The sequence below is a fragment of the Eublepharis macularius genome, chromosome 6 (assembly GCF_028583425.1).
Source record: "Eublepharis macularius isolate TG4126 chromosome 6, MPM_Emac_v1.0, whole genome shotgun sequence".
Lineage (NCBI taxonomy): Eukaryota > Metazoa > Chordata > Lepidosauria > Squamata > Eublepharidae > Eublepharis > Eublepharis macularius.
In genome coordinates this window covers 29,505,014-29,519,933 of record NC_072795.1, presented here as the reverse complement: position 1 = coordinate 29,519,933, position 14,920 = coordinate 29,505,014, and the positions used below count along the sequence as shown (strand labels likewise).

Genomic DNA, 14,920 nt, shown 5'->3' with positions numbered 1-14,920 from the left:
ACCCTCCGTTTAGGGAGGCAGGAACTAAAAACTGAATTTCCTGTCCTCCAGTGGGTGTCACCCAGTTCCTCAGTTTGGAAACCCCAAGAGCAGTAGAAAGCTATACTATAAAAACTATTTAGGAATTCTGAAAGATGGAAAAAAGTTAACAACAGGTTAGTAAGAACAGCTCAAACTCGGAAGAACAGTAAGGTTATTTAAGAAGTGCAGTAAGTAAGCATATGAAAAGGTTTTAGGATGACGATGACGAAGCAGGGAGCGGCAAGATGTCCTTCTGTCCTCAGAGGAGAAGGACCCTTCACAGTGAGTAACCAATGATCTGTTCTCCCTCTGAGGTGGAGAACATCTTGAGATGGGACCTCCCATAGCAGTATCCTATCATTTGTGTGGGTCATCGTCCTCTGGCTGTAGTACGTGTTGGAGGACTTGTATTCTGAATGCTGCATCTGCAGAGTTGTAGCTATTGAGTCTGTAATGTTTAATGAAGATGGAGATGGTAGACCAAGTAGCTTCCCTGCAGACCTCCTCAACCGTGGCATCCTTGGAAAACGCTGCATTAGTTGCGGCACTGTGAACTGAGTGTGCCATGATCCCAATGGGGACCTTGAGTCCCTGTGACTTATATGCTTCTGCGATGCATGCTCTGAGAGTCCAACTGATGGTTGTTCTGGATAACTTCTTTCCATTGTTGTTTGATGTCAGAGATATAAACATGTAGGGTATCCTGATTTTTTCAGTTCAGGATATAAAGACTTTTAAGGCACGTCTAACATCCAGGGTGTGCCATGGGTGTGCCAGGGGTTGGGGCAGAAGGTGGGTAAGAATATTTCCTGGCACCGATGAAAGGCGGTGTTTGCCTTGAGTATGAATGTAGAATCTGGCCACAAGACCACTTTATCCTTGTGGAAGGTACAGAGGGTGGGGTTAACTGACAGGGCTCCCAATTCTGATATTCTTCTCGCTGATATGACTGTGGAGGGAACAGGGTCTTCATCTGCAGCCACTTGAGTGGGATCTCATTAATGGGCTCGAAAGGAGGGCCAGTAAGGGAAGATAGGACAGTATGTAGTCTTCAAGTTGGAATCCTGTGAGTCTACAAGGGATCGATGAGTGCTACTCCCTTAAGAAACCTGGACACATGTGGGTATTTGGAGATGCTGAAACCTTGGTAAGATGGTAGTACCTTGACCAGGACAGCTGTTTGGCATCACAGGTGGGCACCCACTGGGGTGGCCATTCTGGAGAAAGAGCACGGATTTCAGTTTGGGTTCAGACACGTTTACGCCTTTTCTTTGGCACCACTGAAATAAGGCCCTCTATGTAGTGTTATAGATCCTGATGGTAGACGATTGTCTAGATGCTAGCAGGGTATTGATCACCTGCTGTGAATATCCCAGTTGCGTGAAGTGCTTCCATTCAACCTCCATGCAGTCAAGTGGAACTATTCCAGGTGTGGGTGCCACACTGGTCCCTGATGAAGCATCTGGGGAGAGTGGGAGCTTCAACGGTGGAAGTGTCGACCACTGAAGAAGAATCAAGAAGCACAGGTGTCTGGGCCAGTATGGGGCCACGACTATGATGTCTGCGCTCTGCTCACTGGTCTTTCTCAGAAGTTTCAGGATAACCAGAGTGGAAGGAAAGGCATACAGCAGGGTATGAGGCCACTGAAAAGTCAGAGCATCTGTTGCTTCTGTCTCCGGGTGGAAGTACTGTGGATAAAAAAATCTGTCTACCTGGCAGTTCATCAGAGAGGCTAACAGGTCCACCTGGAGGAAGCCGAGGTGTCTGGTGATGAGGAGGAAGAGAAATGGCTTCAGTGACCATTCTTAGCCAGTCTGCCTGTACATCTGAGGTGCCCTTGATGTGCTTGGCCCTGATGGAAGCAACATGAATTTCTGACCATGATAGGATCTGCAAGGCTTCTTCGTGAAGCGAAGTCGATTGGGACCCCCCCCCCCTCTGGTGGTTGATGTATGCCTTGGCCAACACGTTGTCCATACTTATAAGTACGTGACGGCCAGCCAATTGAGAGATGAAGTGAATGAGGGCATGATAAATAGCCCTGAGTTCAAGCATGTTGATGGGAAGCTTTTTCTCTGTTTCTGACCATAGGCCTTGGGCTGGCGACCTTTCCAAAATGGCTCCCCAGCCTAGAAGGCTGGCGTCTGTTGACAGCTGCATAGGTGTGGCAATGTTGAAATGTTTTCCTTGTAGTAGATTTGGCATCTTGGTCCACCACTTTAAGCTGGTCTTTACCGAGGGTGGTACCTGGATGTTTAAGTCTGTCTTGGTCATGATAAAAGACTGGAAGGGATAAAGCAGTTGTAAATTTCTTGAACGTACCCAAGCCCACTGAATGGCATCCAGGCTGGAGATGAGAAGCCCTATAAGCTTGGCTAGGGTCATCAGGGAGGAGTATCTGGACTTGATTATGGCCAAGGCCCTTTCTTTGATCTTTGACGCCTTGGCCTTGGTCATGAATACACATTGATATTTGGTGTTTATGATTACCCCAAGGTGCTTGAATCTCTGAAAGGGCTTGAGGGAGCTTTTTTGAAGACTGAGCTGAAAGCCGAACCGCTGCAGATAATTGATGGTTGTTTGCAGATCCCCTTGAGCTTGCAGCTGAGAGCTGGAATGGATAAGGAGATTGTCCAGATAAGGGTGTATGTGGATGCCTAGTTCTCGTAGCTTGACCATCAAATGGATTAAAATCTTTGAGAACACCCTTGGGGCTGTGGACAAACTGAAGTGGGGGGGCAAACTGAAGATGATCCCCTTGCAGGCAGAACTGCAGAAACTTCCTGTGAGACAATGAAATGAGTACATGAAGATAGGCCTCCTGAAAGTCAAGGGATGTGCGGTAGTCTCCCAGCAACAGTGCCTCTGTTATGGATCAAACAGACTCCATTTTGAAGTGCCTCAGTCTCATGAACCTGTTGAGGCACTTCAGATCCAGGATTGCCCTCCAGTCTCCGGTTCACTTGGGGATGGTGAAGAAGATGGAATACACTCTGGTCCCCTGCTCTGCCCTTGGGACAGGTTCTATGACACTTATTTCATGAAGGTGTCAAATAGCATCTTGTATTCTCTGACATTTTTCTGATCCTAGGTGAAGGGGGAGACAGGATAAAACGGTCTGGCGGGGTTTTTAAGAACTAAATAGCCTGTGGAGACAATTTCTAAGGACCAATTGTCTGCTAGAGTCTTGAGTCACACGTCTTTGAAATAGGAGAAGATGGCCCCCTACTGGAATCTGCTGGCAGTCATGCCTTGATGGATTTGACATCTCGGGACACTCTGTCATTCCTCTGCTGGAATTGCCAGCCGAAGTGATTGGTGACAAAACCTCCTCTTCTTGAAGACTGATGAAAGGAAGATCACGTGGATCCCCTGTTGCTTCTAGAGAATCTGGGTAGTACGCTCTGGGAACGAAAGGAATGACTTGACATGGACCTCCTGTCATTCCCAAGATACAACATCTTGGGAAGTGCCTTCTTTTTGTTCTTTGTCTCTATTAGGATCTGGTCCAGTTACTTTTCAAACAGCTTATTACCATGGGATAAGCACGGACAATGGCCTTGGAGTGATAGTCGGCTCTGGAGGATAGCCACATTGTGTCTAGAGTTGTGTCAGCGATGAAAGAAGTGGCCTTGAGAACCTGTTGGCTCTTTCTGTGAGGTGTCGGTTGTTGGGAGGAATGAGTTGCAACATCTTCCTTGACCACACAATGGATGCTCTGACGACAGTGAATGCAATGATAGATGTCCATATGGCCGTAGCTGTTGCTTTCTGTGTCTTTTTCAGGGCGAAGTCTGCCTTCTTGTCCAGGTTGTTGCAAATCGAACCTTCCCCATTAGCAGAGAGAAGGCCGGAAGATTGTAAGGCTGTCACTGCGGCATCAACAAGTGGTACCTGTAAAAACGGGTTTGTAAAAGAGGGTAAGGAATATAACTTTCTGACCAGCCCTGGAGGAATTTGTTAGACATGGGCTTGGCCCATTCTGCCTTTAGCTGCTTCTCAAACATTCAGGGAAAGAGAAGACTTTTTCTGAGGTGTGAGATCTGGGGTAAAATTCGTTATTCCCTTTGGGTCTGGACTTGGGCTTAGAGGGAGAGGTAGTGGGCTCATCTTTGGCCAAGGCCTCCTGTAGGTCAAGGGCAGCCATGGTTTTACACAGTAAGTAATACTAATCCTCCATCTTGAAAAATCTCACAGATTGATCACTGGCTCGTATCCTCCTGTTCCTCATCAGAGAGGAAATCCTTGTCTTCCCTGTCTACAGAGTCACCATCATCGTAAGGGGGGGAGCCCAAGCAGAGTGGTCATCCTCATAACAAATAGGCTCTCCCATGGCAGTGGCCTCCCTGTTTCCTCTTGATGGGGGAAGACTCAGAGGATAACTGTGTTACTGACCCTTCATCCTTGCTCAACTTATGCTGGAAGCCAGCTATTTCCTCCCTTACCACCTGCCTGAGGACTTCTATGATGTCACTGGGCAAGGCCAGGGAACTCGGGTTAGATGCATTACTCACAGTTCCTTGGTCAGGAGATGCTTGTCGTGCCTCTGAGTAGCCATCCTTATCCTTGGAGGTTCTTGGCCTCTTGGAGTGGGCAGTGGATCTGGCCTCACTTTCCCTTGTTTTCTGGCTGGATATTGGAGAAGTGCTAGCTAGGCCTTCAGTGGTTGAAGTGCTAGTAGAGGTGCGCTGGCTAGGCCATGAGTGACAGCTAAGCAGATCTTATAGGCTTTGGTCCTGGAGGGGCCCTCAGTGGCTGCTGCGCCACTCCTGCCCGTATGGTGCTGTTTAGGGCTTTCTGGGCTTCCAGGTGGCAAGGAGAGCATGAGGTGCAGCATCTGGACTCCTTGTGAGTAGGGCTGCAAGGCACCTCAATCAGGTTGGATAAAGTGCTGGATTCAGAGGGAACAGCAGTGAGAGGAGCTGCTAACTCCCCCTCCGAAAGAAAGCTGTCTGCCACTGTAGCTTCCATGCCCTAGCAACCTGCCATTCAGGCTAAAGGACTTCCAAAAAGGCCACTGCTGGCGCAGCAAGAAAAAAAGCAGGAAGGAACAAAGGCTGGCTGCAAAAACTGGCTGCAAAAACTGGGAAAAAGTGCTGCCGTTAGTAGGCAAAAGAAAGAGGGTAAGGCAGAGAAGAGGAAGGAAAAAAGTTTTTTTAAAAATGGAGAAGACGGGGGGGGGGGAGCCACAGAAAGGCTAGCCGCAGCTTCCTGCACTGGAAGGGAGGGGGTAGCAAGAAGACTCAGAGGGCTCTTTCACACTTGGTCTTTCCATCGTCTCAGTACTTCGTTTGCATCCCATGTTTTCAGCGGTTTCAGACTATCGAGGTAGTTACAGGACGTCACCACGCTCTGTCCGCTTTTTCTCCCTGCACACATAATGCGATGTTAATTTTGAATCCACTGTCCATTCGCGCTCATTGTGATTAATGTCAGTATGAATGCCTCTCTTGCTTTTCTCCCACCTCTCCTCTTTCTTGCCTTTTGATTTGTCAGTGTGGACCCCAAAGTCGCTCCCATCTTCAGCTCAACCCTGCATGCATTTGTGCGATTACATTTATTTTTAAATAGATCAAAAACGCAGTAATGTTTCTGCATTGTTTATCCTTCCTCCATAATCACACATAATGGAGGAGCCTGGCACACATGCGCTGTGAGGCTGGGCCATGGCCTGGAACCGCATCGCTCTGTGGGGCTGGCCGGGTGTGGAGGGAGAGGTAGCGATGCTCCAGCCCACCCGCCCACCGTCACACTGCCCCGGAGAAGGTGGGTGTGCTCACTCTGCGAGGCTGGGTGTGAGGAAGAGGCAGTGATGCTCCAGCCCGTCCGCCCACCTGCTGGGTGCTCCAGCCCGCCCACCCCAGAGAAGCTGGGTGCGCTCGCTCTGTGAGGCTGGGAGTGGGGAAGAGGCAGCGATGCTCCAGCCCACCCACCTGCCACCCTGGAGAAGCTGGGTGCGCTCGCTCTGCGAGGCTGGGAGGGGGGAAGAGGCAGCGATGCTCCAGCCCACCCACCTGCCACCCTGGAGAGGCTGGGTGCGCTTGCTCTGTGGGGCTGGGTGGGGGGGAGGGGTTGGGAAGAGGCCGTGAGCCAAGGATTGAACCTGGGACTTTTTGCATCCCCAAACAGACTGCTCCCTGCAAGGAAATACTTTTGGGGCAGATACAGGGCCAATGAACTAATAAAGAACACAGGGAGGGGCAGGATTTTGTAGTAAAATGAAGAAGCAACGTCACATCGTCACATCATTCTCAAACTTTAAAAAAAGAGTGACGTTACATCCAACACCCACAAAGCCCGCAACTGGACCCATTAACAAGTGTAAAATGAAAAAACAGATGCACACTTAAATAGACAGTGGACAGTGTAAAACGTGCAGGTACAAATCAGAAGCCACTGCGATTGGGTCAACTGCTGAGAAATCATGATTTTGACCGTGAGTGTGAAAAGGGCCAGAGAAGCTTTAGAGGTATAGAGAAAAAGGAATAATTAGAAAAGTGAAAGTAGGCAATACTTAGATACCTGCGTAGCTGCTCTTCCTACTGAGGCAGGAACAAAACTGAGGAACTGGGTGACATCCACTGAAAGGCAGGAAGTTCAGTTTTTAGTTCCTGCCTCCTTGAATAGCGGGTGGAAATCACCCATTTCAAGATTTCCTCTGCCTCAGAGGGAGAAGAATAATTTTAAAATTATCAAAATTCAATTGTTCCCACAACAAAAGTGCTGACACACATGGATAAAGTTCAGCAGGTGTTGTTCCCTCATGGAGGGCTTCCATCCCACCAAATATCATCAGATTCTGAAAAGAAATTTAAATGTAACAGTCAATTAAAATTTGCCCATTGAAATTAATAGGAAATAATTGAAAAGTGAATAAAAATTGAAAGGAAGCAATCACTTGAATCTAGCACAAAAATGAAACTGGGACATGAGACAGCATGTGCCAGGGACAAGTGGGATGACAAGGATGCATACGGGAGGGAGATGTGTGAGAGAGGGAGACAGTATGAGACAGCAAGATGGAGATGAGAGAGACTGTTGGGAATGGGAGACACGCAACAGAGCATTCAAGGAGAGGGGGAGAAGAACGGGAAAGAGAGCGATACATTAGTAGCTGAAATGAGAGGTGAGAGGCTAATGGGAATAAAAATCTTATTTATGCCATGCATTTTAAGATGACAAGGTATTTTACATTCCTATACCCAGAATAGCCATTTCATGCAATAGGATACTGGTAGAAAGGGATGGCAGTGGTACTCTTATGAAGTTACCATTCTGCAGCTTCTTGTACCATTGCCCCCAGAAACCCTACATTTCACTTGTTTACAGTAAAGTATGCTTAAATTATGTTCAAATAAAATGTACAGTGGAAGGTGAGACAGGGAAACAAAAATGGGCCTTGTGTTTTATTACCAATATTCTGGATTTTTACATATATCTGCTTTAATGGCTCAAATACAAACCATATCTTTGGAATTCCAGTTGTTCAAGTACAAAAGTGCTATTTGTTTTTAAGAAAGTACACATTTTTGTCTCTAAACCATGGCTCCTGTCAACACCTTCCCTGGCACCCTTGAAGTGTTTTTAGAAACTGGGGCTTTTGCTCGGCAAGGCATCTGATTGGCTGTGCAGTTTATTTAAAAGTTGCTTCGGCAATGGCTGCCACCATTGCACAAAGATCTTCATTACATTACTGTGTGTGTATGCAAGAAAATATTTTAGACAATATGTTCATTTAAAAAGCATCCTGTTAAACAGACTTTCTGCCTGAAAAGTTGAGGAACTACTTTAAAATTATGCATAACACCACTCCATGACATTTTGTGGTTGTCTCACCTCCCGCAGCGGCTGTTTTGTAGTTATGCCCACCACCCTGTTCTAAATTCCGAAAGTTCCTGCAGGGTCAAAAAAGTTGGGGACTCCTGCTCGAAATCAAATGATTTTACCAAGAGGTTTAGTCAATCTGAGGAAGAAATAGCCATTTGCCTTTTTACAGTTCTGGTCACAAATAAAAGACTGTTATTGAAAATGTTAAGTTTTAAAATATAAAACTACATATGCCAACCTTTTAAAATAAAATATGTTTAAAAGTAAAACAAATAAATGGCAAACAAGCTTGAAGTTTTTTTTCCAATATTGGAGGGTGTATATGTGAGCTGAATAATACTTTTTGAACAATGTAAGGTATAGAAACATGGAAAAATTATTTGTACCTAATGTCTAATATGTTACATACATTATTGTTTGTGAATTATAATTTATGGCTTATGTTTTACTGTAGCTTTGTCCCATTTTGAGTTCTGGGTGAAGGGGGTGCCGGGGTAACAATACTTACAAAAATATAGATAAAATTACTCTCATAAACAAGAGTGAAACAAAAAAATGTTTTCTCCGTCTCAGAGCTTGATTCACTACTTCCATGCTGAGATAAGAGGCTCATGTGTAAAACTACATGACCTACACTATTCACTATGTGGAAAAAAGGGCTTCATATTACTGGCAACGTTCTGTGGCTTTGAAGGTGTTGGTAGTGGTTTGGGTACATCATCTGTGCAGCAGTTCTCCAAGTTAGCAACCCAAATCCTTTTCAACTCTCTAACAGTCTCTGAGATGTGGTTTGATCATGTGACAGGCCCTACTAATCTTGGTCAACCTAGCGCATGTGTGCCCACAGAGAAACACATACTCTTCAATATGGACTGTCACCATCAGCATTTCCAACAGAACGGATGAAAGTCTCATCAGACATGTTTGATTTGTAGAGATTTTTAAACAATTAATTTGACTTCCATCATCATCAGTCAAAGGAGATAGCTTCCCACATCACATAACGTATTCTAAATTGGTAGTAATGAATGAGCCATCAACTTTCAGAACTACAAAATACATGATTCTAACAACAAACATACTTGCTTAGGGCACAATGGATTGGATCCAGAATAGCCTGCGTGTGAGCAGAAAGCACTTGGAATACTCAAGATGGGGTATCTGTGATATTAGGAGATTTCTCCCTTAATGAGATGCATCTCATGCTGTTCCTGAGTCGCCACAGGAGAGTTGCAAGGAATCATTCATTCAGAAATAAATTGCAGACACCAAAAAAAAACTAGCAGTGTTCTCTTATAATCAAGGTATATTTTCTGAATGATTTTCTAGTTTATTAGTCCATTTTGATATTTAGACCTTGTGAAGGTTTTTACTTACCCCTGTTTTATCACATAGACGCAACGTATGAAAGGACCCCACAGCAAATAACTCCCCATCCAGAGCCCAAGCAACGGAAGTGATAGGGTACTCATGTGACTGAGAGCTATACAACAGCCGACCATAACTATCCCACACCTAAAAAATTAAACATAAATGAAAACAAATCACTTCTAAAGATATTTAGAAATAGTTTCTCAGTTTCAAAGACATGTAACAAGTTTATGAGCATTGTAATGTTTTGCATTTTATTTCTGCTTGCTCATGGTTTCTTAAAAAATATTTGTTACCCTGGGTTTAAATGCAGGCCTCTTAGGAAAGAAGGAGGGGGGCTAGATGAGTGGAAATAAAGAGTGTTGGTTGTGACCAGAGCCCTCCTAAGGAATCCGTATATGGTAAAGTAAGGAGAAGCTGAACTAGAGGTTCAAAGGCAAATAATTACAAGTATAAATCTATTTTAAAAATTCAGAGGCATGCTACAATATTGTACATTAAGGGGAAGCAATGGTGACTTTCAGTCCTGTCTAGTTACAATACACAATGTGCAAATGGAGAAGACACAATTTCATTTCTTGCTCCAACCACTTATATGGTAGAAGTCTCAGTGATTGATAGAAAGGAGGTATGGCACAGAATCATTCCTTCACCTATATCATCTCACAGGTTATACTCCTGTGCACCAATTCCATGACCTCGGCCTCCAGCTGCACCCTCCTACACATTAGTCCAATCCTCATCACCTCCAGCAAGGACCTTGCTTAGAGAGTCAACGTTAGGGAACAATCTGCTCAAGGATGTGCAGAGTGTGCAAACACTCCCTGTTTTTGTACAGCATGGAAGAACATCCTGTTTCACAGAACCTGTGTTGGAGGCTGAAAGTGGATCTTTGGTGGATAGCTGATTGTGGATTCTTATGTATTTCAGGCTGCTTAAGCTTTCTATGTATGATGCTGGAAGTATTGGGCTTGATTGCATTTGTAATTTTTCAGATGTTGCATTTGTAAGCTATTTGAGTCTTCAGAAAAAAGGTAGTCAATCAATCAATCAATCATCCATCCATACCTAAGGTCAGTACCATGGAATGAGGAAAGAGTGAGGACAGGTATACTTTTCTAAACCCACACTTGCCATCTCCCCAAACAGACAACAGTCTGTACGCCTTGAGAAGGAGGTTTTACCCCATATATAAGTGGCCATTTGTAATTAATTTTATAGCTTTAACATTTACACTTTTAATTTTTCTATTTATTTAACTATTTTTATCATGAAAGTACTTTGTCTCTTTGCTTGTTCAAATCTATTTTTGTCTTAGCAAAATTGGGGAAAGGCATACGAATTTAGCCAAAAAGGAAGATTGCTGCCATATTCTAAAAAATATACGAAGCTTCTGTTACTTATTTGCATGCTTCTGTGATGGTTGGTGACATACTGTCTATTTGATTGTACTGAAATAATTTAAGATATAGTAATTAAATAAAAACACGCACCTTATATTTACAGTCTTCTCCAGCTGATAGGATAAGATCATTCACAGAATTCCAATCAACTTTTAAAATAATTCCATCATGGGCTTTCCACTAGGCAAAAGGAGATACAACAAACAGTCTAGGAGATATTTTTATTACTTGCATATTATGAAGAACTTCAATTAAAAGAAACTATTCTTTGTATACAACACTTGCCTCAAAAAATTAAATAGTACCATTGCCAGTTAATTCACTTATTTTGACCCCATTACAGTGAAAGATACTGACAGGACTAGCATCTGTGAAGGCCGCTACTTATTCTCTGGATCTTTGCCCATCATGACTGCTAACATCATGTAGATATTGAATAAATGATCTCTTGATATCTGTCATAAATAAGCCACTAACTCAAGGCACCTTCCCTCAGCCACTCAAAGAAGCAGTTATATAGCCACTACTTCGAAGAACTTCCCTAGACAACAATGTTGTGGCTAGTTACTGCCCAGCCTCTAATCTGCCCCTTTGTAAAGTGACTGAGAGAGCAGCAGATGAACTGCAGTTCTTCTTGAATAACTCTGGTGCTCTGGATACTTTTAAATCTGGCTTTAGGCTGGGCTATGAGATGAAGATGGCTCTTGTGGCTTTAGTGGATGACTTCCATCTGAATGTAGACAAACGTCATGTTTCTCTCTTGTTCTTCCTGGATCTATCTGCAGCCTTTGACACAGTAGATCATGCCAACTTGTTGGGGCGTTAGGAGGCAGAAGCGGGTAACTGGGGATCTGTCTTGGACTGGTTTAAATCATTGCTCATGAAAAGGACTCAAAAGGTTACTGCTGGAGACCAGCTATCTGTAGGATGGTAATTATCTTGCAGGGTTCCAGAGGGTGCAATCTTATTCCCCCATGTTCTTCAACTTCTATATAAAGCCTTTAGAAGAAATAATTCTTAGCTATAGAATTGGATGTCATCAATAAGCAGATGACACCCAGCTCTGTATCTCACTATCCAAATCCCCTAGTGATACAGTAGAAACTCTCAGTCCTGCCTTATAGCTATGATCAACTGGCTGAAAGCAAACAAATTGAAACTGAACCCAGATATGACAGAAATGATGCTCCTTGGGAAGGTGGAGATATTGAAGAGCATTGTGCTCCCCACTTTAGATGCAGTTCAGCTGACTCTTGCAGACTTGGTTAAAAGCCTAGAGGCTATACTGGATCCAGTACCGCTACTAAAAAAAAAGTTAACACAGCTGCAAAATATGCAAACTCAGTCTAGCCCAGAAGATGGCCCCCTACCTCGACACAGATGATATGGCCACCTGGATCCATGACATGGTAACATCGAGACTTGACTACTGTAATGCACTCTACTCTGGTCTCCCCAGAAAGTTAACTTGAAAACTCCAGTTGAATGCCAGAGATTGGTTATTATCAGGAGCTAGACGGAGCATACATATTATTCCCATTCTGCAGGCACTCCATTGGCTACCCATCAGTTACCAGGCTCAATTCAAGGTTTTGGCTATCACATACAAAGCCCTTCATGGCCTTGGTCCTGCATATCTATGGCATCGCCTCTCTCCCTATGCTCCACCATGACAGCTTTGCTCATCCGAACAGAGCCTTCTGCAGGTACCATCCTGCAGCTGGGCAAAATCAACATCTGCCCATACACGTTTTCTTGGTAGTGGCCTCCACTTATGGAATGGCCTGAAGAAGTCAGGAAAGCCCCACATTCTTCTGGCTTTCCATAAAACTGTGCAAACCCATATTATTCAGGGAGGCCTTCTTACACAGGTAACATGGCTGAGGAAATGGTTTAGAGAGATGTGATGGTAAAGGGATCCTACTTTGTACTTTCTGTAGTATACTACTGGGCACTACCTGTTGCTAATGTATTTATTTGTTTTTATAGTCCCTTCTTCCTCCTCCATCAGTGCAGCGTTGCTCATGGAAGATGCAGAAGGGAACAATTTCCCCTTCCCACTGAAGTTTACTAACCTGTCTGGCTGTTACTTTATGTGAGTCTAGCAACCATGGAAAGAAACGTTCCTGTAGTTGGAAAGGAAGGTTGATAGGAGAAAACCAGGCAGATCTGTGACCAGATCTGTGAGCCTTTTGCTGATGGATCATGGATCATGCAATCTACTCATCCTCAATACACTCTTTCCCAAATCTGCTTTATCCTGATCCTTTTGGAAAGAACACAAGTCCAGAAGGATGTGCACATGGAACTCCTACATGTGGAAGCTCAGCCACCAATGGGCAAACCTCTGCATTTGCAGGATCCTCAACATGTTAGTTAACTGCCTAGTTCATTAACTAAAAGTTAGAAATTCCACAACCTTTCTATACTTTTATCAATTTTGAACAATTAAAATGGAATAAATCTTACAATATAAAATTCATATTTACATCCTGCAACATAGGTGCAACATTGTTTTATCAGTTTAGTTCCGATTTTTCAGCCTTTTTGTATTCACATCACTCCCAATTGCTTAATAATGGTTAAACAATCAGCAGAGGGCTGCAAGACTGGGTATACCCCCTCCACACCCACTTCCCTTGACATTCTTAACCACAGTTAAACTTTATATTGGTACCAAAATTAATTGTATTTTCTAAATTGGTGCTGAATCCCAGAGAAAATTTCCACCAAGATAACGTAGGGTGATTTTTATTGACTCTTCCCTCATACTACTCCCGGGGGGGGGGGGTCCTCTGTCCCCCAGGAACAAGATTTCAGGGATTGTTTGGAGCTGTAGTAGAAAGGAAGGGGGGAGGGGCAAGGAAGTTCTGTTCCACTGGTAGAAAGCCAAGCCTTCCGTTCAAATTTTGTCTAATTCAAGTTATCCTTATCTGTTGTCCCAATGGAATGTTTAACTATGTTTAAAAATAGTGTTTGTCAACTCCTAATTGCCTAAATAATCCAGAGGCTTATATTATTACATGGTCCCTAAAATAGACATTTAACTAAATAGTTATATCATCTTTTAAGAAGCTTAATTAGAATCTCAACATAACATGGTCAGAATGTTTCCTGTTTTAATGAGCAATAACTGCCTTCATCTGCTCCAATGTGTAAAGCTAGGGCTCCAATTCAAACATGGAATACTATGTCTTGGCTTCTAAGTCCTCTTCAACTGTTGAGGAGGCAATCCTCCACAGCAGACTACTTTTTCGGGTGTCTGGCATTTATTGGCCCACTGAAAGACAACAGTCTTGCATGAGAAGTGCCTAATGCCAGAGAATGTGCTCCACAGAGGAATACTGCCTCTGCAATAGAAAAGTGTCCTGCACAGGTGGAAACAAGACTTATGATCCAAGACTACATAAACTGGCACTTTTCCTCACATTCAGATTATTGTTGAAAAATGAATGGTAACAGCTCTGTCTAACTTTTAGGTTCACGTGCATATCAAAGACTAGAGCAGAGCTGCAAATCAAGGCTAATACATTTAGGACTGTCTGATATACAGCAAACACATGCAATGCTACATGCCATTTCATATTAATGCTACCTGCAAAATCTTAGCATTTGCTTGAAGAGGTTTGATAATCAGTTGTTTTCCTGATGTGTAAAGAATCTTTTCTGAATCTGGACCCCACGCTACTGAATATATTGGTGTTCCTGTAAAAATACAACAGAAATTGATAGACGGGGTGGGGGTGGGGGTGCTGAAATATCAGAAAATCTTTAGTTAATAAGCAGAGATAGGTCTAATTATTAACAGTGACATATGGTCTATTTTAAAATCTAAACAAAATGGATGGTAGTAGAAGCAAGGATAAGATAAACTGTGTTGCATATTGTTACAGTCTGGACTGCACAGAGGCATATAAAGCATTATCTGGGATGGTCTATCGACACTAGTCTGTACATTTCTACCTAGTGGCTAAAGGTCAACTCGAAGTTGGGGTGCTGATTTAGCTGTGGTAATGTAAGCCACTGAATGTACAGCTCTAGTTAAATAAAATTTATAAACTCCAGCTAAGTCACAAGGACAAAAAACTGCCCCTTCTTTCTATAATTCCAGTCTTTAGTGAACTGTAATTTTTTTTGTTCTTCTACTTTCTAAAATTCCACAAAAACTGTGTTATAAAATAAACAAATTAAGAAGTCAGAGCTCTACTCAACATGAGTCAAACTCTTCATTCAATCAACAGTGATAACGAAAGTTACATCAGTCAAGACTTCACCAATGTTAAAGACTTAATTTGTAG

At 43.4% G+C, this 14,920-nt stretch overlaps 1 protein-coding gene across 8 annotated transcripts in view; it reads right to left on the bottom strand.

Annotated features, from left to right (window-relative positions):
• IFT80 (intraflagellar transport 80) overlaps positions 1-14,920 on the bottom strand; it is a 112,584-nt gene that overhangs the window by 57,595 nt on the left and 40,069 nt on the right. For 7 of the 8 annotated variants that reach the window (XM_054982590.1, XM_054982593.1, XM_054982591.1 and 4 more), the window contains 3 exons: positions 14,218-14,327; positions 10,713-10,802; positions 9,226-9,363 (listed from right to left, as the gene is read on the bottom strand). In XM_054982590.1, coding sequence (XP_054838565.1) covers positions 9,226-9,363; positions 10,713-10,802; positions 14,218-14,327 — 338 coding nt within the window. The remainder of the gene's footprint in view (positions 1-9,225; positions 9,364-10,712; positions 10,803-14,217; positions 14,328-14,920) is intronic. The other variant, XM_054982594.1, reaches the window with a different exon arrangement.